Below are 26,206 nucleotides of genomic sequence, written 5' to 3' on the forward strand. Positions count from 1 at the left end.
ACAAGAGACGAGACTAAAAGTGGGTCTGTCCATCTTACGGATGGAAGTGCTGGGGGGTGAGCAGGACGGGTGACGTTGCCGGAGTGGTCGAAGACGGCGGCTGGAGGTCCACGTCGCTACGAGAGCGAGACTGTTTGGAGCGGGAGGAGCCTCGGCGGCGAGAGGGGTGTCGGTCCACGCGGGCACTCTCGCTACGTGCCACTTTCCTACTGTGGGGGAGGGATTGGAGAGGGATGAGGAGGGAGGAGGCGGGACGAGGAGGAAAACGTGCAACGTAGTACGGAGGGAGGGGAAACAGCCAAAAGAGGAGGAAAGAAAGGAGAAGAAAATCAGACAGATCAGAATGTGTGGCGCCAGAGGGCGCAGACATTACTGTTAATCATGGGGATGAGCACATGAACGAGAATTTCTCAAAAAGGACTGAAACAAAAATCAACAAAAAGGGAAAACAAATAGTAAAATGACAATGTGTATATGCATGATTACTTATGACATGCACATGGTAGTTAGTAATAAAACATATAAAGTAGCACCTGAAGGCATTTCTGATATTTTATTTCTTTACCAACAAATGTAAAGTGGCCATGCATTGCTTCATATGACCTGTCTGAATGCTAGAGGTAATGTTCCACTCAATCCACAAAACATGTTTAGTTTTACCTTGAAATAAACCAACTAACCTTGAACTTGCTGGCCACGAGCGGGCACGTGTTAGTGTGTATGTGTGTGTGTGTATTGCATGCATCGACATAAGGCCTGAAGCCATCTCCATGTCAAGGCGTAGACACCCACCTTGTCTTCCGTCTGCAAAAATACGGGACATCACATTGTTACACGTCCGCCTTTTTAAGGCCAAGCCCCCAAATTCACAACCAAAGAATACAAATTCAGAGCCCCGCATTACGTACTGAACAACGTATGAACCGCCGCTACAGTGAAAAGCATGCCGAACGTGATGCCAAAGCCCACGGCACAACAAAAAACCAACAACAACAACAAAAAACATGAATCGCACACATTGTTGAGACAAACAGGACAGAGAAGGAGCCCTGGCAACAGGGGACGCAGACGACACCTGGAGAAGCACATGGGACGAGCAACAACAAACCAAGTACACAACAGCACAGAATGAAGGCTTCAGTGAGTCACCAGCCGTAGACTGACGCTGCTTCCACATCCACAGCTGCGGCCTTTTATTCACAACAGTTTGCAGATTACATACGCTGCAGAATTTTCAAGGTGTTCAGGTTTACCGTTCACACCGTTTGAGCTAGAATGGTCATCGGAGAGAAAATTCCTACTGGTTCTGCATCTTTTCACGGCTCGCTCATCCTTCCCATCATGGGTTGCCACGGCTCTAACGTGCAAACAATCTAATTCCATAATCCAATGCTCCACAGCTGATGACAGCAGCTGGTTTAGTCCAGCAATGCCAAGTACGAGTTCCGCATTCACACATGCCCGAATGAGGCGCAGCACAGTGTAAAGTTAGACCTCTTACTAAAAAAAACAAAAAAACAAAAAACAAAAACAAAAAAACCCAGCACGTTTTCAAAAACGCTCGCATTAGCACGAATTAAAAAAGAATTCCTGTTTACGCAGAAACGACTGAAAACGATGTAGTACCTAAGCCAGGCCTGGTGTGGCGCTGTAAGTTTACTCCCTGAATGCGAATGAACAAGAAAAACATCTGAAGCACGCCGTGTTTGCAGAAGCAGGAGTTTGCTAAAAAACATTAGCACCACTGAGAACAAAAAGAAAGATTGCTTGTGAAAAGACGGTGTGGATAAATGAGCTGAACTTCTGCTTTGAGTTACTTTAGAACACAAAGTCTTAAAGGTCCATGTTAAGGTTGACTAGGAGTCGTGCCAGCAAAAGTTTGCTAACATTTTTGTCATTTAGGTTTCCGGGCTCAATATTCCATTCCGAGAAGCGTTTTCGAAAAAGTGCGGTTTCTCTCTGTGCGGTTTCAGTGAAAACGCCGGATACGTGTAAAAGCAAAGCCGAACCGCATAAATATTTGTGCGTTTTCAGAGAAACCCATATTCGTGTAAACGAGGCCTTAATGCGACTTAACTGGACCAAGGCGTGTGAAAGCCCCATGAGTCGCTAACTGGCATAGTTTAAAAGCGATAGACCACACATCCAACTGTCATATGCCTCAACAAAGTTTTCTGATAAAAATCCCAGACCAGGCAACTGAACTGTCTGAAAAAAAATAATCACGCTTGAGTGGTAGGAATCTAAAAAGGAATGCAAAGACATGGTTTTAATAGCAACACAAAAGCTTTGGAGAACAATAACACACATGGTAGTTTAAAAAAAGAGGAGAGCAAAAATGCTAGTATGAAGAGAAGAGGAGAGAGGACAGGAGGGAGGGAGGGATGAGGGAGAGGGAAGGCGGAGTCCAAATTCACCTGGGGAGGGTCCTTTTGAACAACACTGGGCTCTGTTAGCTAGCGAGCAACAGGCAGCATGACAAAAGCTTGCATGAAGCGGGGACAGACGGATGGACGGACGAACAGCCGGGGGAGTTTTACCATGCTCCCTCAGCCGCAGCAGGTCAGATGTCTTTCGCTAGCAGCCCCTATACGCTCATTTTCAAGTTTGTTCAATCGACACCTTAAGCCTGAATTAAATGTATTTGCCACTAGAGGTTAAAAATATCTCACTGCCCGTGTTTCACTTTTTGCTCATCGCCATCATCCTCACCTGTCTCTCTCCAGACTCTCCTCAAATGTCGTGTCACTGGGTGAGAGAGGCTCGCCCACAGTTAGCCCGCTCATAAGCATGATAGGGGAGACATCGCCTGCGTCTGAAAGGCTGGGAGGCTCTAAACGGTTGCTCACAGGGCCTGCGAGGTAAGACAGCGAGGAAGAAGAGAAATTAAAGGGAGCTATGACACATCTTTGGTTTGGGTCAGACTGTAAAATTTCTAGGGATGAAATGAAACAGAGAAATCACATTTCTTCATTATGCAATTACACAAAGTTAGGAAAATCAAATTGTTTTGTTTTTTTTTCTTCCATTTTTCGGACCAATAATACGCATTTTTATTTCCAAAGAGAGCAGATCCACTTGTCAGGGCCACCTGCTCCACCACATGTCCGTGTCAGTGGCCCAGAACATCCAACCCATTTACCCTGACACATTAGGACATTGGATAAAAATTATAATTGCTCGCAATATTCAACCTTCAGTCTTGTGCTCTGAGCCTTTAAGCTCAGCTCAACATGAATATATAGTAATGTTTATGACATGAATGTCAAGAATTCACAATGCAGTTACTGTGGAAGTGTATGATTATTACATTCAGTCCCCACTCCAAGTGAAGCTGTGGATAGGACATGAAGGACTCACCATCACTGTGTACCGACTCGGGGCTGTTGGCAGTGCTGATGTTGTTGCCGGAGACGTCTATGGTGTCCAACCCCAGAGGAGAGATGGGGCTCGGGCTGGGAACACTCTTCTTGCCGGAGAGAGACGGGGCCGACTGTTCAGTCAGGGAGCCTCGGCCTGATGATGGACCCTTCCGCTCAATGCTCGCCTTGTCCTTTTCGCCTGAAACGAGGAAGGAGTGCAAAAATTAAAAAAAGAAAAAAAAAAGAAAAAAAATCAACACATGTAATGACATGCGGCAGAGATACACGTGACTCACAAGTCATTTAAGTCTGAAAAACTGAGAAAGACTGAGAAAGACTGGGATGGACAACTAAAAAGAACGGATGTGGTGCAGTTAGGGTCTCTGGAGCAAATGTGAGGGTTAGTCAGAGAACCCGTGCGCTGTTTTGATTCTCTAGTAACGATGAAATACACATGGGGACTTAATTCTTCAAGCAGAATCTCTGAAACACAAAATCAACCAAGCAATGTCCCCACCCACCACCCCTCCCATGGTGATTTTGGGACATGCAGACATGCTTGTGTGTTGATTAGTAGGCAATGCGTGTTCATTCCGCTGGGACAAATAAAAGGTTGGGGGATGGGCGCTACGAGACGGCTAAAGTACCTTCGGCCTCCGATTTAGGTTTGACCTCAGCTGCAGTAGGGGAAAAAAAGGGCAGGACAACACGTTCTCATAGCCGCACTTTACAAAGACATCAATGTGTGAAGAGGCTAAATGTAGTGATTTCACAGTATGACAATAAATACTAGAGAGAGGAAGTGGAAGTACAAGACTTTAAGTGGGATACATACTGGTGCCTGCAATCCAACTGGGAATGCTGGGAAACACTCCTCGAGGTTTGCCCTTTGCGGACTCTTCCTTCCTATTCTGAAAGGACAAGGACGCACGCGGGCTTTAGGAAAAGTTCAAATGCTGCAAACAATTCAAGACAAACTCCGAAAGGTTCTTTAGGACACTGCAGTCAGTGCTTACCTTGGCCAAACGGTTCTTGAAGAAGCCTCCTCTGGACTTCTTGCTGTCCACAGCCCTGGTTTTCACACCGAGGTGCTTCATGTAGAAGGCCACCGCTGTAAAAATGGATTGGCTACAAAAAAGAGGAGACATTTTTTTTTTTTGTTTGTTTTTTTTTTACTACAAACTTCAGTATTACCTCATAAACTGGATTTATTGTTCAGCTTTTTGCTGTTTATATAAATGAAATATATTTAATTTGACAGAGAAGCTTGTATTTTCTTAGTAAATGTGATATATACATATATATACACACACACACACACACACACCCATATATATATGTATATATATATATATATAAATATATATATATATATATATATTTGTATATATATACAAAGCCGACTATATATATATATATCATGATATACATATATATATATAAATATATATATATATGTATATGTGTGTGTGTGTGTGTGTATATATACTTGTTATTGTATAACGGAGTATAACGGAATAGAGCTCAATAATGAGCTCTATTGGGATGGTGAGCAGTAAAAAAAAAAATGGAAGGACGAGGGAAAGACATCACAGAGACAAAGAGGGTGTTCACTGAAACAGGAGGAGTATTGGTGAAAAAAAAGAGGATGAGGGAGGAGCTTTGGGGAGGCAGCCCACAACAAAAGTGTGAGTGTCCCGCATCATCAGCACACAGTTCAGGAGCGAACAACATTTGCAGAGACTGATAAAAGGAACCAATATTCTTTAACCACAAACGGGGGGAAACACTCAAGCTGTGCAGGCATTACAGGCCAAGACTGCAAAAAGGTTTAAATGCATGCGTTTTCTGAGCTATTCAATGGAAATTGTGCACTCTTCTTTTATTATTAGAAATGAAAAAAAAGAAGAACCTTCTCTCGAAAGAAAAACACCAACCAAAAGGTAACGTTTTAACAAAGATTTGATACAGACGAGCGACAACCCAAAAATGTTGCACTCTGGCCACACCCAAGCACATCAGCTCAATGTCAGAGAACACACACAGACTACTTGGCATCACATGGCATTCATCTCAAAGTTTTCTTAGACAAAAGCAGCAAACTCACCATTTTTCTTCATCTGCGACGCTTGTGGGTCTGAAAGAAAAGAGACGATTGTGAGTTACAAATGCTCCAAAAAGACTGTCCAGCGTCTGCGGAATTGAGCTCACCTCTTCTTTTTAAGTAGCATTTTTTCTCTCCCTCTCTCGGCTGACGGTTAAAAGTGTTTTAGGTCGATGAAATCGGAAGTTAACGATCTTTTCCTGATCCAACTCAAAGCTCACTGATGTATTATTTTGTTCACAGCAGAAGCTATTAAACATATTCTACACCTCAAGCAAAAAGTAAAAAAAAACAAACAAAAAAAAAATTATTTTAAAAAAGTGGAAGACGCATTAAAAGCTGCACCACTGCACACTATGACAACGACAACTTCAAAAATCAAGAAAAATCAAGTTTGGACCTTTAAGGATCAAGAAATAACACAGAATATTGTTCTCAAAGGCTGCAGAAACAACAACCACTAAAAAAAAAAAAAAACTTCTCTGGACCAGGTCGACGTTGGAGAGCTGTCTGCAAAGTCAGAAATGCTCTGGTTCAGCGGAAACATCTATTTAAGCACGTTTCTATCTGATGCAACAGGCAGGCAAGACACATGAAACTGGATACTCGTGTTTGGACACAAACAGAAAGAGAGGGAGGGCTTTCCCTGGGATTCCCCTGCATAATCCAATGGCACGGCCCGGTCCGCTTCGCTCTCAGAACCTCGGCGACCAATGAGAAGCAGACGGTGGGGGCGAGGTCGCCACATCGCGGTTGACTGGGGTGACTCGGTGCAAGGAGAGTGTGGGAGAGTGAGGAGTGCATTGAGAGTGAGAGGAACAGTGCGATGATTGTCGGCTGGGGGAAATGAACAGCGCGGAGCTGAATTAATCATCTGTGCGTCGCAGTTGAGGGTCTGGCTGCGTGAGACAAAAGCTCAGCTCCCATCCCGCAGCGACAGCCAAGCAGACTCGCATCCAAAATGGCCAGTTGGATCTTTTTGTATTATTGCTGTTTTCCTTTTACACACGCGCAGACGCACACACAGGCTTTTCTGTGCTGACAAGATGGAGTTAGACAGTGTGCTGCGCCCTCCCTGACCTGATCTACGGCTCCGTGTCGGCATCCACTCTCGCTGCAGATCACACGCCGCCGCCTGAACACGGGGTCAAGGACGGATTAACTTCTTTCTCTCTCAGACAGACCTCTCCTCTTCTTTCTTTAACAGTGTGCAGGACAGCAGCTATCCAGCACGGTGGATAACCCTCTGGCCTTCGTCTCTTCCGCCGTGTAAACACCGCCGCCGCCTCCAATCCCCCTCCTCCCCTCAGGCTGGCAGAATGCCAGGGGAGAGCCTTCCTGCCAACGTGGCAAAGCCGACTCCATTCTTTCCCTCTTTGTTTCCTCGTTCCCCCTATTACACCATCTTCTCCCTGCTTCAATGTCTCTTTCTGCATTGCTGAAAGTTTGCATATGTGTGTGTTCTTTAAATTAGGGGGAATGTGAAAACCCAATGTTTGATATCACTCACAACAGTGAGCAATCATTTAAGGAAAGAGAAAACGTGCAAAAGAAGGGACATTGATATTTATAATCCAATGTCCAATTGTTGCATTGTTTCAATTGTCTGCTCATCTAATTTGCCTTATTTTAACATTGGCCGCATTTTGTGAAAGACCTCAATCTCGAGTCTAATGTAACTCTCTGCAACTCTTTGACAAAACCAGTGAAGCTCATACTTTGAGAAACTTGCGCTCCTCAGTTGTCAGGGGGAAACTACTTCCCAAAGCTTCTTCCCAATCTACATTACGAGCCACGTCAACCTGATTTTGCCATTTAAAATGTTTCACTTGCTTGTTGATATGACATGTAAAGCTTACTGTGTCTCGGACATCCTGTCCAGCAGGTTCTCAGCAACGGACTTCTCCTTCATTTCCATGGGGATGCGCTCAGTGGGATGGTGACTCTCCACGTCGATGAGCTCCCTTTCGTTCTGGGTCATTCCCATCATCCTCTTTTGCCTGCGCGAGGCGGTGGAGGGAAGCGGACAGTTGGCAGATGAATAATAAAAACACAAATTTCACACAAAGGAGCGCTGTACTAAAAATATGGCTATTGACAGCTTTTCAAGAGCAATGAAATAGGACCGATTGCTTCTGCATGATTTATTAAAACACTGCTGTACAGTGCACTTTAGATGCAGCCCGCTTTTAAATGGTGCTGGTTGTTTTCCTGCGCAACACAGTTATAATGTGGTCTCAAATAAAGGCAGAAAGCAACAGTAACAATAACAGGGGCAAAAGTAAATAAATGTGTGATTTAATCTCAAACCTATCCCAATGATGTGTTCGAAAAATGTTGAAATGCTCATTTTAATCCCATCAGATGGTGATACATGAATGTGTAGCACATTGACTAAATTTGTAAACGGAATATAGCTCAAAACTGATGACTACTGCACAGGCAAGAACTCTCCAACAGTCCTTAGAATCAAATCTGCTGTCAAAGGGTGCCTGAGTGTCTACACAGCTGGACCTGTTCTGAAATAGATGATTTCTTCCAAATAACTTTGTGGAACTCCCTTGGGTCGTGCCACAGAATTTTCCAAGGATACAAAAATGCGTCCTTCAAATTTGGGCAGACGTCGAAAAACAATGAAAAATTAAAAAAGGAATGAACTGTGTAACAATCAGCCTTGCATGAGGATGACAACAGACTGAGCAGTGAGACCAGATTGACCACAGTGACAAGCAATCTTTTGGCCCCTGTTGCTAGGCAACAAAATCAAGGTTGCGCATGCAGGCTGATGGTTTGCCTTAGTTATAAACACAAAAACAAAAAGTGCTCCAGAAAGAACATCATTTGTTGGGGTTTTTTTTTAAGAGGAAGTGAATTGTACATACTCTTCAACGAGACGGAAAATAATCATTCTCACCTGAAATCTTCCAGCTGTTTGGCCACTTCAGATGCCTGGAAGCCCTGAATTTCTTGAGCGTAACGCTTCTGGGTGTCATCAGAGAGCACGTCTGGTCGGGTTCGGTCTTATAAGGCAGGGAGAGATAAAATTAAATTACTCTTTTGTTGGTGCCAGAGGTATATAACAGAAGGTATGGAGGTAAAAGAAAGTCAAATATTAAGAATTTTATTTAAACACAGCACAGACATAGCTTACCAAATTCATTGGATATGTGAAGTGGTACCGACACTCTGAGAATCTATTTGTAAAAGAAGAAAAACAGACATAAAAATGTGTATTATGTACACGTTAAGCTTGTAGGTTCCTATTTATGATAGGAAAAAAAAGTGTTTTAATTGTACTCCATATACAATGCAGGGTTAAACCCTGGACGCGTTGCCAGTTTATTACAGGGTAACAAAGATCCACACTCAATTGGGCAATTCAGGGTTGGTAGTTGGCCAAATGTGAATTGAACCTGCAATTTTCTGGCTGTGATCCAACCATGCCAACCACTAAAGCAAGGATAAACTGACTCAGATGGCCAACAGCTACTGATTACGATGCCTGGCACTGCCCCCTGTTGGACTGGAAAGTAAATGACGTAATAACAGTCAGTTTTTTTGTATCATATCTGTAGAAAAAAGAAGAGAAAAAAAAGTTTCACATTATTTCCTGATAGACAGGTGCAGGATAACTACATATGCAGGATAACTCATAGACAGTAGCAAAATCAAATGAGAATGATTCTACCAGCACTGCATTTCAGAAACAGGGATGGAACTGAAATGTGCAGGAGCCACTATTCACCACAAGAGGTCAGTTCAACATAAGGGATAAAAAAAATGACTGGCAAGCAACACTCAAGACACTTAACTCTGACTTGCATATGACCATGTGAGTCAGTGGGTTAACAACAGAGAGGGAGTTTGAAAAAAAAAAAAGAAAAGAAAAAAAGAACAGGCACTATCCGAGAGCTTTCCCACAATCCTGACAGGAAGTCCGGTGGGGTGTGGGGGAGGGGCACAGCGAGAGACAGGGACTGAGAGACAGGGACTGAGTGACAGGCATGAACAGAGCACGACGCTCGGGGAGGAAACAGGAGAGAACAGACAGAGGCCAGGTGTGCAGAGAGGAAGAGGACAAACTGGGGGACGCTGACAGAGCAAACGGGACCGAGCCCGCTACACAGTTGCACAGCTGCACAGTGCATCTTTTCAGAAGGTTACTGTATGTCTTTTCTGTTTCTGTTTTTTAAAAGAACATAACTTTATCCTGCACCAAAGAGTAATGGAGATTTGAGGCGAGTCAACATGAAACAAAGGCAAAAAACGTACCAGAAAACAACAAAAGGTTCTATTTTTCCTTTACCTTAAAACTCTGGAGCTGGAAGAACGTGAGCTACAGACATACTCTCCGAGAAAATTAAACCTAATCTTTGCTACCCTAAAGCAAAAGTAATTACTGCACACAGTCTGCCCTGCAATAACACGGAAAAAACCTCAGTTAACTCGGAGCTGCATGTGGATGAGCGCGCACGTGTCTGCACTCTTTCAACCCGGCATCCTTCCCCGTCGCCAAGTTGGTATTTTAACGTGCCCATACATCCGCACGCCACATGTGTTCTTATTTAGCAGTAACAGAATTATTCTTACTCGCCCTCAAGTTCCCAATAAACCCCATTTGCCACAATTCGATAAGTGGCTCTTTAAAAGTCTGTAGGCTTTCACTCCAAATTGGACTCGATGATATGCGGTTGCGCTACTTACTGCCCCCTTGTCCAGGAAAGTGTTGTAGAACTCCATAAACTGCTTCTTGGTCTCTTTGGCGTTGAAGTACTTGAAAAGGTCGGCGTGAAGGTAGCACAGCTAGTGGTGGAGGAGAGAAGGGAAAGGAATCAGTCGCCTGTTGCGCAGCATTAGAACGGAAGTTCAGTTAAGAGACTCGTTAACAAGGTGGATGTCTTTTGATTTACTAGCTGTTTATTAGGTCACAAGCGTTGAGGTTTTTAAGATTTGTTCCATTTAGGAACATCGTGAGTTGTGTTTACAGGCAGAAATGGATGCTGGGAAATCTAGCAGAGGCCATTTGTGTAGAACTCTACTGACGAGGATCACATGAGGAAAATTTGATTGTAAGGGTCCATCTGCTCGTGCAACACGGAGACAAATGATTGTTGGATGGATGGCAGACGGACAAAAGTGAGGGTATGATATGAACTGTGATTGCAAGAAGATACGAAGGCAACATGTGATATGAATGTGTAATATTACTGACAATAAACACTACAATGCTTAATAGCACACTGCCGCTGTTTTTTGTACTGTCAGCTTGCTGCTACAGTTGACCCCTCAGATTGTTGACTATGCAGACGCTAAAAAAAGGAATTACCGTTTCCTTTTCAGCAACATAGCAGAGCCACCTCACCACAGCTGATCTACAGACAGCAAACCAACTTTGCAGCTGGGCACTAATGTTTTTAGATTTCTAGACCAGAAAACATTGTCTTTTTTTTTTTTTTTTTTTTAAACCTTTTTGGATCCTTCCTTCAACCATCAACTGTGTCGACTTTTTAATTCCATGACTTGACAAACGCATTTTCACACAAAACACGAACAGAGGGCATTCTTGCTATTTTCTCTTGTTATTATGATGATGATGAATAGTAGATGTATTGTGCAGCACCACTAAATGCACGTCTTAATTAATTACCACACAAGCTAATCTGGCAACACCACAATATCAGAAATTGACCTCAAATATTATTTGTACAATAATGGACATAACTGATCTATGACTGCAGTATAAATATTAATAATAATAAATATTCTTGTTTGCCGTAAACACCAATCTGCAGTCTATTAGGGTACTTTTCTTTTTTTTTGGTACCTCGGGGAAGGAAATCGGTTATAAAGGAAGGTAAGTGGTCCGTGACTGTGGTGGGTGGGGTGTAATAGTACCTGGGTACGTCACACTGATTGTATGCAGAACAATGAGGAAGGCTGTGCATGTGCGATCACACGCGCACACACACACACACACACACACACACACACACACACACACACACAGGCACAATGGGAAAGGTTATTTATCCAAGTGGTTTACATAAGCCGCAAGATTAATCGAGTTGTTGATACCGAGCTTTTATTCTGGATAAACGTTTAATAGCCGCAACAGATTTTCTCATGTTAAATGAGGTCGATGCGTTCGGAGAAAAGGTGTGACAGATAAGAAAGCGCCCACACATAGCGCTTTTCTTTCTGTTTGTGTGTGTGTGTAACAGCAACATGATCGACTTTTAGTGGCTTCAGTACAAATTAGGGATGCAAATTATTGATTAATTCATTAATCGTTAGTTGATTGACCTTATCGATCGATTCACGATTAATTCATAAGTGGCGTTTTTTTTTTTCTGAGAACCTACATTTCACAAAGAAAAATGTGTAAGGAAAACATTATTTAACCCTTAAATAATGTTGAGGGTCCAATGTGACCCATTTTTACATTAGAGAACAGTAAAAACACCCTAAACATTTATCTTCTGACTTTGAGTTGACTTCTTATGGGTCACATTTCAAGTTTGTTTTTTTTTATTTTGTTTAAAAGTAACTTATTCTAGGTATATTATGACCATCACAGTATCTACAGATGAATTGCTCTTTCCTGCCACTACACTGTTATGATAATATTAACTACCCATGTAAAAAAAATGTTAAATTAATCGCAACTAATTTAATTCAATTGATTAACTTCTTAATCGACAATGAATCGATAATCGATTCATTGTTAACATCCCTGGTGCAAATGCTTTGAATTTTCCTTGAATCACTTTCGTTACCCCAGCTTACGATTCAAATCTTATAGAGGGCAATGTTGAAATGAAATATATAATATATATAATAAAAAAACTGAAGCCAAATACCTGCAATGCCAAAAATAGAGGGTAATAACTAATTTCTTGCATTTTAGCCAAAGCAATGGTACAGTATTAAGTTTTTTTTTTTTTTTTTTTTTTTTTTTAAATCAAACAATGGCCATGTCTGCACCCTGTCATGAACAAACTGTGTGTCATTCCTGCGTTTCTCACCAGGGGTGCAGGGTCAAACTGAAGGATGACATGTTGCAGGAAGACGAGCAGGTGGGTCGGCTTTTCCCTCAGCTGTTCTATACTGTTGAAGCGGCCGGAATGGTCATCCACCGCCTGAGAGCAGGAGGAAGATATTAAACAGAGCTCGGCTAAGCAGCAAACAAAGGAGGCCGCGGCATCCCATCATGCCACTTGTTAACACTCACATCATTCATGAGATCATTCTCAAAGTCCTCATCCTCAGCCCCGATGATGCTCATGGCTGGGTTTGAGCTGTGAGCCCCAAACACGCCCTGCTGTGGCGAGAAGAGGAGGGAGAAGGAGATAATTAGCAAACATTAAGTGCTACATACTTGAACGGGTCGACTCCAACTTTGACATCCTGAGCCCCTGCTGAGCAGAGCCAGACATAAAGCCCGATTAGGCTCTGCACACAGTGAACTTAGGCACATGCAAACACACACACACACACACACACACAAAAAAAACAAAAAAACCCAGAGAAGGAAAAACATCCCGGTACCCACGTCCCAACTCCAGCTGACCTCATGTTTCATAATGAGGCACATGCAAATACGGGTATATCGAACAAGACACACAACAGAGTTAAAAGTTAATCCAAACTATAGCTTTGCATTTGTCTTTGTGTGGATCAACTCACTTTGCTGCATAATTCAAAATATTTTAAAATGTCTCTTTATTTACTTGATTTCCCTGACAGGACAGATACATAAATTACTGCCAGAGAACCTTGGTTAAGCGAGTTACATTCAATACTTAACACTGTTTTTGTTGTCCATTTAATTTATTGGTTTCAATGAAGGAGAAATACATTTGAAAGCAAATTAGGAGGCAAAAAAACTTTCTGGACGAGTGTTAAATTCCGTAGCATGAGAAAAAAAAAAAATGAACGACAGGGGAAAAAAATACGTCATGATGCCCTGGAAGGTTTCACCCCCACACCACTTCCCTTTCTTCATGCAGACACACCCAAAACACACAAATAATACATAGCTTGTGTGCCGTGTAAGGCCCTCTTAAGCCTGCAGACCCAGAGACGCTACCAGGGAACACACACAAACACACACACCCACACAAACACACACACACATGCACAAACATACGGAAGCGCCGTGCAGAGTTTACCATTGTCCACTGCTCGTGGGTGACAGGGTCACATGGTAGATAAAGATGCAAAGAAATGAACATTATTACAATTCTTCATTTACACACTTAAATGTGCATCATGAAAGAATTATTATATTATATTTATATTTATCTAATGGTGTTAAGGCAAACTAAGTGCAAACAACGCCCCCCCCCCCCCCCCAATGATGGCACGTCTTTCTTAAAACCAGCGGTTACTGTCAGGGTGACAGCAGATCCTGTGGAGCAAAATGAGCAGAACCTCCCGCTGTGGAGCAGATCCTCCCACAGGACTGCTGTAGATAGTAATGGAGCCGCTTGATAGCAAATAAACCCACCCAAGAGCTTATTTTTAGAAATTGAAAGGCCAACAGTCATTTACATACATACGTACTATCTGTTCCGTTCCAGGTTGGTACATTCTGTCAAAATGTTGCCCGCCGGGCCTTTAAATCTACATTTTACAGAGCCAATGTGAATCTAGTGTGAGGCTACAACCGGTGTCACTGTTGGCCAACGGAGGAACTGTGAACACATTAACAAGTTGGGGTTCCCAGGGACATGCAGCCGTGTGTGTGTGTGTGTACATAATGACGCTTTCGATTCGCTGCCCAGACCGGACCGCTGCTTGTGTGTACCAATCGCCGAAGAGTCAAGGTGAGTTCTTGCAAAGAGAGAGAGAGAGAGAGAGAGAGAGAGAGAGAGAGAGAGAGAGAGTGAGAGAGAGAGAGAGAGAGAGAGAGAGAGAGAGAGAGAAGCATAGAGTGTGTGAAAGTGATGGGACGTACAGTGCGAGGTGGAGAGAATGTGTTCATTCATGACCATATCCAGAAGCGGGCGGCGGGTCAAGGAAGGCCAGTGTCAGTGCAACATGCGTGGGAGGGGTTAGTCAAACAGAGACGCAGGCCAGGACTCACAGACATGAGCACACACGCTGATAGACACAACGCCTTTGTTTCTCGGGAAAAACAAAAAACTCCCATGAATACAAAATAACAACAACTGCAGATCATGAATGGCGGATGCTGCAGAAGCCAATCTGATCGCAACCACTTTGTCGTGGAAACGCAAAATCTCGCTGTGCTGCAGTTTGACAGAGGACGGCACTCTGGATCGAAGGCAAGGTGCAGTGACAGGTGCATGGTATTGTCGTCACAGTAGCTGCGCTTCTATTACCCCTAGAATTGTGCAAAACATAACTAAATATTGCAACAAAAATTGGTAATGGGAACACCTAAACTTCGAAAAACCTCTCAAATATCGCTAAAAGGTTTTGACTCTCTCCTGAGGGTTTTTTTCAGGCGTATAAATATAGAGGTATATCGCAAAAGCGTTGTGGAAACATTTTTTTTTTTCCACTTTTCCACGTCACCGGATGTGACATACGGGGTCACATGACCAGTTCACTTCAAGTAAAAATGACGTTTATCCCGGATGGAAGAGGGGATGGAATTCTTGCAATTGTACTTTGTCAAAATTTTAGAAATATTGCTTTTATTTTGCAAAAAACATGGAAACATGGAGTCATGGAAACACAGCTACTGTCTCACCCACATTTATTTTCTCATTACTTGCATTTTTTTTTTAAATATCCCATTTTGTACATTTTTATGGCTATCTTAATTAATAGCATGTTTTAAATTTTTTCCACTAGAGAGCACTCTTACACTGGTGGTGGATCTATAAGACGTGAAAATTGCCTATTTAAGCTACATTGTCGATATACAATGTGATTCGTACATGTGTGTAAGACTTACAGGGGATGTCAGTGTCAGTCAAAGCTTAAGGCTAACTGCATTTCTTCACATTCCTGGGGGTGAAATGTACATTTTTTTTCAGGTTGCACAGGCCCAGGTCGCTGCCACGCCTTCCTTGCAATGCAAGTGTAAATTCAATCAGATTTGTGCCCTCTGGTTGGCAGCTTGGGTAACTGGAAAAGTCGCCGTCGGGGTCATTTCGGCGCTCTATTTGAGGAGCATGAGACCACTGAGGGGCAGCAGCGAGAGACTCCTCAGTCCCGGAAGGAGCCAAGAGGTGCATTCCAGCATATGGCACAGTTGAGACAACAGATGGAGGCAGTCTGTAACTTCCAATATTACCAACCCTCCTCCTCCTACTCCCCCACCTCCTCATGTTGCTGCTTTAATACGAGATAACAGGCAGCAGCGGCAAACCTCTCCAGGGTCAGTTAAGACGGAGGAGAACGCAGTTTGCGTACACATAAGACCTGGGCAGTGCAAAAAAAAAAAAAAAAAAAAAAAAGAAATCTGCGCTGGTGCTCCTGCAAGTCAGCAGCTGCCCCCCTCCTCACATTCCACTTGGAACTAAGTGTCAGGTGGCATCAATCCAATGATAGCCATCAAGCGTGTGCCCCTTTGTGTGTGTGAGTTAAGACTGAGCACGTATGTGGGGGTTGGCGGGGGGCATTCCTATGTGATTGTGGTGAGCTGCCAGTGAATGTGTGCGCGCACGCCCGTGTGTGTGTGTGTGCATGTGTGCGTTATATACGACAACTGGTCTTTACAGCGGCAGCATTCCTCTCCATCTCTGGGCTGACCAGGCTGCGCTCGCTCTACTGTACACAGGCAAAACGGGAGAAAGCAGCACCTGTTTTACGAGGCCTCTTGAGTCGGCAGCACAGTGAGCGCTTCGCATTTCCACCGGGGCCGCTCGGAGGCCGGCGCCCCCTTGTAACAACAACAGAGCTGTCGTTACGTCAGCAGTGCTCTCGCACACCCTGAAATCTATTGCGAAACTGAGTAAGCAGATTTAGTAGAAGCCCATCGGAACAAGTTGAGAAGAGGAGGAGGAGGAGGAGGAGGAGGAGGAGGAGCAGGAGGAGTCAAGCAGTGACCTCACCCCAAAGTGGGCATCTTCTGCCTCCATACCACGACCTGTGGAGCCCACGCTTGTCAAAAGGTGATGGTCATAAGGCAGAGTGATGGGTTTGGAGATAACTGATTTTTTTTTTTTTTTTTTAATTCACGATGAGCCATTTTTCAGCACCAGTTTCAGCAGTGTCTTGTGTGTCTGTTTTCTGCCTGGAAGAAGGCCTACAGGGCCGAAACATGTAAAGGCGTTTTATATATTCTTCAATCTCCTCGAGTGCCTCGTTTTTTAAAAAAAAAAAAAAAAAATGTTTTTCGAACTTTTTGATCCCCATGCCGAAGAGCACCAGGAGTACACTTTTTGTTTTCCACACCCAGCAGCACACTTGTAACTGTTTTGGGTGATTGGATCACGAGAACGGATCTCGCAGCATTTTTTTAAAAAAATGATGAGCCATTTGCAGCACTAGTTTCAGCAACACTTAAGAGCCTAGTTCACAAAAAGGGCAAACAAATAAATATTTATTGTATAAAAGGGACAACGTAAATTCTACAAACGACTTTTCTTTATTTAAGCTATGAGAAACTGTATGACTGGCTGTTTGAATGACATCGAACACAATAATGTTTTTCGATCCTTCATTTCACTGACTTTTAAATCAAAATGTGAAAAAAAACAATCAGAAATTGCATGAAAGCCTTTTGGTATTTAGGCGTCTGATGCGAACCGTAAACACAGGAAAAAAAAACTAAAACAAGACCCTGACTCACACAATTCCTAAAACGCACCTGGCCGCAGCAGCTATTCTATAAGCAAAGATCACTTCTCCTCCTAAGTATCCACACAATGGGTCGTGTCCTGTCCTCTATACATTATGAGGGCAGTGTCCGAAAATAGCCCGGCCTCTGATGGCGAGAACTCGCTGTGTTTTTACTGCCGTTTATCTGCCTTTCTCATCAGGCCGCAGCCTCATTAGCGACTGTGAGTGAGTGGCCAGTTCCTCCGAAACGCCGGCGCTCTCCCGTGGCTGTGAAACCAAGGAAAAGCAGGGGGGAGGGGGAAAACAGGACCGAGGGGAGTGGTGGAAGGTGGCAAACTGGGAGGCACACAGACAGGAAGTGGGTGTAATTTCCTCAGGAAGCTATCAGAGCCATTTCTTGTGCAGTCCATCCGAACTTCTGAAGGAAGGAGGGAGAGGAGAAAAGGCGTGACGAAGAAAAAAAAAAAGGCAGGAGGGAAAAAAAATTAAGTAGAGGTCGTTAACCGGAGAAACCTCCTGTATGACTTGACCCAACGCTAACAGCGGGGAGGTGGTGGTGGGGAGACCCGGGGAAGGAAGTTGCAGCGCAGCATGAACGAAAGCTTGATGAATGAATGAGGAACTGAGAGAGCTCAGGAGAGAGGAGTGCGAACAGGAGGAGGTGGCATTAAACGCCAGGGTCAACGTGCACGTTATGTAACCGTGAGGCCCATGTGAATGGGCTTTCAGGAGCGCAGAGGTGGGTGTCGCTGCTGGAAACTTGGATTCTACCTCTACCCCTCAAACAAAAAAAAAAGAGTAATTCATTCATTGCGACGAGGTCTGTAATATGTTCATCCACCTCTTGTGAAATGCAGGGACGTTACCGCAGCGGTAAAACACCGGCTTAATATATTTCCATAGACTAAACGCAGAAAGAAAAGGGGATCTTGTGAGCAGAGATGGTGGAGAGGAAGGAGAGGGGTGATGTAGCAGGAAGTGAAGAACAAGGTAGTGACGCTGAAAAAAAAGGGAGGGAGAAAAGGGGCAGTGGAAAATGAGAGTGTGGAGTAATGAAGAATCTGGATGTGCGCTACAGCTTTGGAAAAAAATACTCCTGGTTGCAGATGGAAGAGCTGAAGATGAGTCTGCTGGAACGGGGCCTATAATTTTCATTTTTTTTTTTTTTTTTTGCATTCTGACCTTTCGGAGCGAATGCACGTGCAAAGAATGCGCACATAGAATATGAGGATAATTTAGGAGCCTCTGCTCATTTTGGCAGCTGGTGGAGATTGAAATCGTCAGAAGTGCTTCTGGCTTTAGAAGCCGATTTATGGAGGGAATGACAAGGGTTCTGCCCTGTAACGACATAATCGGGACATACCAGCGATATACCAGGATCACACAGAGTCAGCAGGAAATGCTTTAGAAAGCCTTTGTGACAGATAAAACATTGTTTGGACGTTTTTTGGAACAGAAGATGTAGCACGATCCGCAGTTGTCATAGATAAATACCCACACGGCAGCGTGGGTAATTGTCAGAAGTCGTCTCTCACGTAGCGCAGCAGGGGATTCCCCCAGTCATACTGATGAAAGGCCTGATTCTGCAGAATTCTGTGAGATGTGACTTCCTCCGGATCTCTACTGAGAATTGCACAATGAGAGCCGGGGTCCCGGTCAAAACCAGGCAGCAGGCAGAGACGTTAATCAGTGAACAATTAAATATGCTCCAAACAGGAGATTAGTTGCATTACACTTGAGCTTACGCAACCCAACCCAAAGACACAGATCGTAATTACTGACCTCATTATCTGATGACCAACTGAACAAAGGCACTCGCATGAAACTCTGAACAAACACAATGAGATGTTCGGAACTCGTGCTAGCAACTCAAAGCCAGGAAGTCAAAATCTGCTGCTCCTACAACTGGACCGACTGCCTTCTTAATTTGTTTAAAGGCGCTGGATTAAACTTGCAATCGGGTGAATCCAAAGCTTCTTACATTATCCTCTAGACACAGGTTTTTCTTTCCAGATAAGGCTCTTATCAGTCACAGACACAAGAGATTTTGCGGTAACAGAGCTGACGGTGGCCAAACGTCTGCGTGCACGATGACGAGGGCAGTCGAGGGGAACAGAAGGACAGCAGGGTTGGAACAGAGGGGGCAACGCTCGCCCAGGAATCTGCTCACTGCACCGGCGGCAAGCTAACAGACGGAAGTGAGGTTTTACTATCGACGCGTTCAGACTGCCACCCAAATCCGATTTTTAGCCCATCCCGATTGAAACCGGATGGCTCTTTAGTAGTCTGAACAGTCACAAATCATGTGAAATCAGACTTTTGCAAAACAGATTGAAACCACCTTCGAGGAGGTAGTTTCAAATGGCATCTGGACAGAGGCGTCTCAGTGTGAACAGCTCCAAACACACCGATGGGTTTTGACTGTCTGTTACGCCACTCTACGCGACGCAAGACCCAATGCGCCACCAGAGGGCGCCACTCCAGGTGCGGAGCTGGAACGCCATGAAGCAGCAGAAGCAGTAGAAAACAGCAGCAGTCCCTGGACAGAGGAGGAAACTCATTGGCTCATCAGTGTGTGGGGAGATACTGTAGCTCCATTCAAGCCAAGCTCCAGGCCGTGTATCGCAACAAGTGCCGCTGTCGCAACCATACGACGTCACACACTACACGCGCTAGACGACGCCTCCGCTCCGACGTGGTTGCTACAGCAACCTGTCAGATGGGTCAATAATGTGGCCCAGTCTGAACAGAGCCACATCCCATTTGGACACTTGCTAAAACCAGTGTGGACAGTCAGCCCTAAAAATGGGATTTGAGAAGAAATTTGATTTGAATCAGATTCGCTTGCAGTCTGAACGCAGCCTGTGAGATACTGAAGATCGCAAAAAAAAAAAAATGAAAACACAGCACTGTGTTGTGTTCACACAAGGGAAGTGGCTTCTGGGTGCGCATGCGACAGGTAGAGCTGTGGTGAGTGCTGCCGCAGAGGTTCTCCGCTCCTCCACTCTATACCGCATCCTTTTTTCCCCCGTCACCCTCCTCCGATTAGTTTTTCTTCCTCCCCCTCGAACTGCGTCTGCCTTCCACCCCCAACAGGTTGAAAATAAAGTGGCCCCTTGTGCAATCCCTCCAAGACAAGCCGCTGCATTCACGGCCCGGCAGACAAGGGCCAATTATGTAATTTAACGACCATTGCGTAGCGGCTAAAATAAGATTATGACCGAGGGTGCAGGCAAGACACAGGCAGGTCTTTTTCATTGTGCCGCTGGATTTCACCTTGCACTTTGTTCAAGGTGCTTTGGAAATAAATCCCACAAGGGGAGAAAACGCTGTTCAAAACTCTTCGTCTCAACGTCAGACGGACCTCAGTGACTCATCGTGAGCAGAAAATCGTTGGCATTGTGTGATTTTCAGTCAAGTAGACCTCGTATTGCTCTCAAATGGATTAATCCATTTAGAGTTTCCAGAGATTTTTGAGGATAACAGTAAAACTATTAGGCAAAATATGCTTCAGCAAGGGTTTCCTAACGGTCATGTGGCTCTCAGCACACTCCATAGAAATGAGAAAGGTTCATCCTTGACTTCTTTAATTTACTTCATTTTCTTTTTTAGTGTGTGTAGAAACGACCTCGGTTTGGAAATAAAATAAAGATTGGGTAAAAAAAAAAATTCAAAATTGGGACATTGCAATATAAAACGCGACCTTTCGACAAAGTGTAAACATATCCACATACAACACATTACAAGCAGCTGCTTGTCATCCACTGCTGGCCCAGGACTCCTCCTCATTTCCTCCAGCTTCTGCTTACGACCAAAGAACACCTCATTCACAGACATCATGCAACCCCCCCCAACAATGTCCCCCTCCAGCTGCCTGTCCCAGTATGGAGGTCACTGGCTTCATGGAAACAGTTGATAGGCCAGGGCCAATCGACAGGCATAGATTGGCAATTCACAGTGAACCTTTAGCCCAGGCTAACTGCTTCAGTGTGTGCGTGTAGTCAAGGGGGTGGGGCGACCAGCACTGAAGCCAAACACACCGTTCGCACCAATAAGTAGAGAAGTACTGCTAACACGAGCTCAGGAGCAGAAGTGAAATTTCTAAAATTTTAAAAAGTAATTTAAAAATTATAATAATTTAAAAAAGAGGATTTCATTTCACCCGCATTCCTCAGACCTTGATGCCAACAGAGAGAGCGATCCAGACAGACAACATTCTCCACTCACTTCCTCCTTTATCCTTCCTCTCTATCTAAGCTCTATGTCACTGTTAAACTCAGCTATATCTAAATAATGACATGGCTGGCTACAGACAGAGCTATCATCGATGATAACGCCGTCAGACCGATGTGGCACACTTCTCGGCAAACTGAAGGATGAAACTGAAGTAGAACCTGACATAGATACGTTTCTTCCTAATCAAACCCTGGCACCGACATCTTGTAGCTCAACCACTTGACATTTGTGGCTTGTGACTTAGCGTTTCCTCATGTTACAGGCAGTCAAACAGAGATGAAGACTGTGAAGTCTTCATCTCTGTCCGAGTCTCACCGTCCTTCAGATTTTGAAGGACGGTGTGATCATATTTATACATATTTTCTTGAGTGTTGTCTGGAGTCACATTAAATTTACATTAAACTTTCCTCTGAAATCATAACCTTTTGACAGCATGTGGCTTTCCCAATACAACGTGTTGTGAGTTTATAATGGCTTGGAAGTGAATCATTTGGTTTCGATTGATACTACTGGTGAAATAAATGGCGGCAAAAAATATTACTTTTACTTGGAAAAAAATTGTGATCGCAAATCAGGAAATCCTGATTGACTGAATTAGCATTAAATAAAACAACACTTTCTTGAAAGCACATCATTGTGATTCATTTTAGAAAACTTCTTTATCGCCATCAGAGTAAAATAGCTTTTATTTTTGTCAATTCTTTCATTTAACAGAACACAATTTTATAGACCATACGAAATAAAAAAAGACCCCTAAAGAAGATGATGAGATATCTTAAAATTGTGCCATCAATAACCTATCCCCGTTGTTGTTACAATGTGTCACAAACAAGATTCCGTGTGTTTGTTGAAGGCCTGAGTGCCAGCCCACTGTCTGCACTCAATCAGGCAGACTGGAGGACCTTTCACACTGCCGCCGTCGCCAGTGCAAGTCGTTCACTCCTCAAGAGTAAACACCATTCACGGAGTCAGCTCTCGCTTTTTCCACCCCGACCCCGAAAAATGAAAGAGCCCATTCTCCTTTTCCTGCCTCTCTCGTTGGCTCCAACACACTCTGTCACATCAGCTTTCCAGTCGTCTCCCTGGCTAAGACCCGGACTGACGGACGGAGAGACGTAACTCTTTCCATCCCCTGCTCGCTCGTCTCTCTCTGCCAGAGCGGGGAAACAAGGTGCCGCAGCCGCGGTCACACTCTCCAAAATTCCTTCTCATGATGGTGTGAGAGAATGTCGGGGTCGGGGTTTGTCTCAGCCGGCCACACATGGCTCACATGTTTCAGACATGCACGCTGATCACATGCGCTGGGAGAACCTGCTGTGTTTGGCTGCAGTTTGACTGCAGAGCGATCCTGTGCAGCTGCAGGGGCAGACTGTCAGGTGGAGTTGGTCACCGATGTGGGATTTAAAATTATGTGAAGAAGATCTGACTGGCCTGAACGAAAGAATCGCCACTGGATTCAGCTTGAACTTTGTTCTAAATCATCTGCAGTGTGTGTAACGAACGACAGTATGCTGGGCGACAATGTTGGAGAGGTCCTCATATTTTCCAGTTTTTGCTTGCCATTTGTCCTCTTCATTTTCCCAATTAAAGCTCAGAGAATCAATTTCACATTTTAGATTTTCAATACCAATGAGCAGCAGAATCAATTGACTGTGGCCAAACTCCTCTTCTGGACTTTAGATTTGGGGGCGCCCTTTTATTTTTTTCTTACATTTTATAGGTGAAGATCTTTCAGACAGACACACATACACACGCACACTGTGAACTGAAAAGAAAAGAGTAAATTGTGTTTTAAAACAAATGTTATCAATTTACTAGTATGCGGATGGAGGAAAAAATATAATTATTGCCTGGATTTAACAAAGATACTTGAAGTTCCAAATGCTGAGTTTACAGAGAACTCCCCTCTGCTTTTCAGCCTTCTTTGTCTGAAAGGTGTGAGATGCAGATGTTCCAGGAGTACAGGGCTAGCATGCTTTGCCGACTCTAGGAGGCCTGACATGCCTGCATTGTTTGAAAAGGAGGGTTGGAGTCTTGGTGAAGTCGTGCACAGGTGCATCAAAGTAGGCTTCTTCTAGAAAACAATATCAGCCAGTAATGGTCAATTACTCTTGCAGCGTTTTAAATGGCCAATCGCGCAATGTTACATACAGTATGCAAGGACACTCGACTATAATTAAACCATGCAAACAAACAGCGGAGAGAAACACCTTGCAGTGAATGTCACCTTGATCTGTGCAAAGATTATCTTGGGTGTCAGGTGAATCTCTGTTTGAGCCACAGTTCAAACTCCTTGCAATGTTTTCACACACACACACACACACACGCACACGCACACGCACACGCACACGCACACGCACACACACACACACACACACACACACACATTTTTGAAAACTTCACCTTGTCTCACCCCCACGTGCCCGCTCAGGAGGAATCAGCAGATTTCACTGCGGAGATGCCGAGAGAAGAACAGGAGCTTGATCCAGTCTGTCTCTCATTATCTGCTAACTATGCGTCAATCTGACGGCAACCAGAGAGGAATACCTGTGTCTGCTTTGAAGTCCGAACCTAACTACAGTAAATTATTAGCTTGCCCGTAACACAGCTTTGGGCCCTGAGGACATCTCCTGGCTCTTCCACAGAGGGTGCCATTAGCTTTCATTCCCGACGCTGGCCATCTCTCACACAGGCTAACAATGACTGAAACGCCTCACTGTTACCACGTGTTACTCACTGTTACCTACTCTGTGAAAGGTGAGGGAACGTGGGTGAGTTTGTTGCTGCTGTTGTTGTTGTTGTTTTGCAGGGCCTTTGAAAGTGGTGACAATAGTGCGAGACGGGAGAGGAGAGAGCGCCGAAGCGAGTCAGATTATAGTCAACATTCCTTTAAAAGGAAGAGACGGTAGCCTTTGGACTGCAGACAGGTCAGCACTTGTAGTAATGTGGAGGGAGAGAGAAGGCGAAGGAAGGAGAAACAGCGAGAAAGAGATGACAAGTGCAGCACTCCACTGGCGTACCAGAGCGTAACAGGAAGTGGCAGGGCCTGCTTCACATGGGGCCTCTGGGGTGCAGCGACGGGCTGGGAACACGTCACAGTCTCCGAAAAACCGCCAGCTGCAACTCACACACACACCAGACGCCAAACACACACACACGCACTCACACTCAGTGCCAAATAATAATCAGGAAACCTTATTGCAATCACAATGAAAAGAGCCTGGCTTTGTCAAGACACAACTTGAGCTGGTGCAATAAATAAAAAGTCATAGAGGCGAGAAAGTCAAACTGGAATGGCAGGTTGGCTATTTGGCTAAGAGTTGTGTTGTTGTTTCAGTCACAAGCACAGCGAAGAAACCCCACAATCCGGCCCCGCTATCTCAAACCCAACGACTGCATCCAGATAATGACGGCGCACAACTATTCACACAGTAATTGCAGCTTCCTGTGACGACAGGAAGCTACTCACCCACTTCTGCAGAGGCAATGTCGCTTTGTTTCACCAGGCAAAGTCATCATGGGTAATCAATTCAATCCAGACAACTAATTACTGAACGCTGTCTGCACTGACCCCTCCACCCTTACCCCCTCCACCCCCTAGTTCTATACGGGCTGGACGGAGTCTGTGGTATAGGGAGAGGAGAAAGACAGAGGTTACATGGTTGGGACGGGTTGAAAACTGTGCTGGTTTCATGTTGCTCAAACACGGTTTTGACAATGGCAGCCAAACAACAACACAAAAGGGGAGAGCAGGGGCACTGATAGTGTGTAATCACAACAGTGGGAGCAATTTAAAGGGGAAGACACAATGCTTAAATGGAAATATGGTATGGATTTTTTTTTTAAGTGGGTTAATATTTCATCAGTGTAATATTCTGACGAAAGCCAAACGTAATTTCCTAAAACTGATGTCTGGCGGACCACAAGGTTGTAGTCAGACTACTATATACTGACACCGAAGTCAAGTCCAGCCCAGGTAACGTACAAACTGACATTGAAACTTCAATGAAACAGACCCGTTCAACCCCCCACCCCCCAAATAAAATAAAAATAAAATAGAAATGAGTCATAAATATGAAACGCAGAAACACAATTATTCTATTATTATAACAATTATTCACCACTATTACGGTTTTCTTCTCAATTCAATCCAACCAGGATTAGGTATGTAGTTCAGCGCACAGCATTCCTGTATGCGGACCAGTCTGTCTGTAGCTATAAGAGGAGGGGGGTGAGCAGTTCGTCTCGCTAAAAACCATTCAGACTTATGGGAGAGAAAGAAGGAGAAAAAAAACCCACAACGCACACAACCAAAACTACTTCTAACGATCACCAGCATCAGAACAGGTTAAATATAGCGTACTCACCCGTGAATACAGAGGAAAACGACAGTGGGAGCGTCTAAAGGTTCGCCGTTCGAGAGTTGCCGTGTGTCAGTGGGGGGAAAAAACATTGTACGCGGAAGTAGACATCAAAAAAAGGAAAAAAAAAAGTCGTGTCGAACAGACGGCGACTCTCGCCGATGCTGGACGGATTCCAAACAGGGGGCAATATATGGCCACACACAGAGAATGATTGTAAAAGATGAATGTGATTGTGGTCAGTTTTATGTCTCGAGTGAAATTTATTTATTTATTTTTCTCGCAGTAGATAAAGTAGTTACTTGAACGGCTTGTTTCCGCACTGTGTCACACACTAAGCCGTCCCCGACGAGGTCCACCTCTGAGCTCTGCTTCATCGTAGT

General features: G+C 44.3%; 1 protein-coding gene across 9 annotated transcripts in view; it reads right to left on the minus strand.

The window, feature by feature from the left end:
- The window catches only part of arhgef1 (Rho guanine nucleotide exchange factor (GEF) 1), a 36,734-nt gene extending 10,759 nt beyond the window's left edge, over positions 1-25,975 (minus strand). Inside the window, exons 1-16 of one of the 9 annotated variants that reach the window (XM_076050996.1) lie at positions 25,829-25,975; positions 16,497-16,545; positions 12,698-12,787; positions 12,492-12,605; positions 10,171-10,269; positions 8,618-8,660; positions 8,381-8,486; positions 7,326-7,466; positions 5,470-5,499; positions 4,379-4,490; positions 4,198-4,273; positions 4,010-4,039; positions 3,361-3,561; positions 2,713-2,854; positions 793-804; positions 39-209 (exon numbers count right to left, since the gene is read on the minus strand). In XM_076050996.1, coding sequence (XP_075907111.1) covers positions 39-209; positions 793-804; positions 2,713-2,854; positions 3,361-3,561; positions 4,010-4,039; positions 4,198-4,273; positions 4,379-4,490; positions 5,470-5,499; positions 7,326-7,466; positions 8,381-8,486; positions 8,618-8,660; positions 10,171-10,269; positions 12,492-12,605; positions 12,698-12,787; positions 16,497-16,523 — 1,394 coding nt within the window. In that variant the 5' untranslated portion in view covers positions 16,524-16,545; positions 25,829-25,975. Of the gene's footprint in view, positions 1-38; positions 210-792; positions 805-2,712; positions 2,855-3,360; positions 3,562-4,009; positions 4,040-4,197; positions 4,274-4,378; positions 4,491-5,469; positions 5,500-5,573; positions 5,954-7,325; positions 7,467-8,380; positions 8,487-8,617; positions 8,661-10,170; positions 10,270-12,491; positions 12,606-12,697; positions 12,788-16,496; positions 16,546-25,828 lie in introns of those variants that run through there. The other 8 variants (XM_076050994.1, XM_076050998.1, XM_076051000.1 and 5 more) reach the window with 8 other exon arrangements.
- Between the last annotated feature and the right edge of the window lie 231 nt (positions 25,976-26,206).

The sequence above is a fragment of the Nelusetta ayraudi genome, unplaced genomic scaffold (genome assembly GCF_046127955.1).
Source record: "Nelusetta ayraudi isolate G7.1 ecotype Tasmania unplaced genomic scaffold, CSIRO-AGI_Nayr_v1 ptg000131l, whole genome shotgun sequence".
NCBI lineage: Eukaryota > Metazoa > Chordata > Actinopteri > Tetraodontiformes > Monacanthidae > Nelusetta > Nelusetta ayraudi.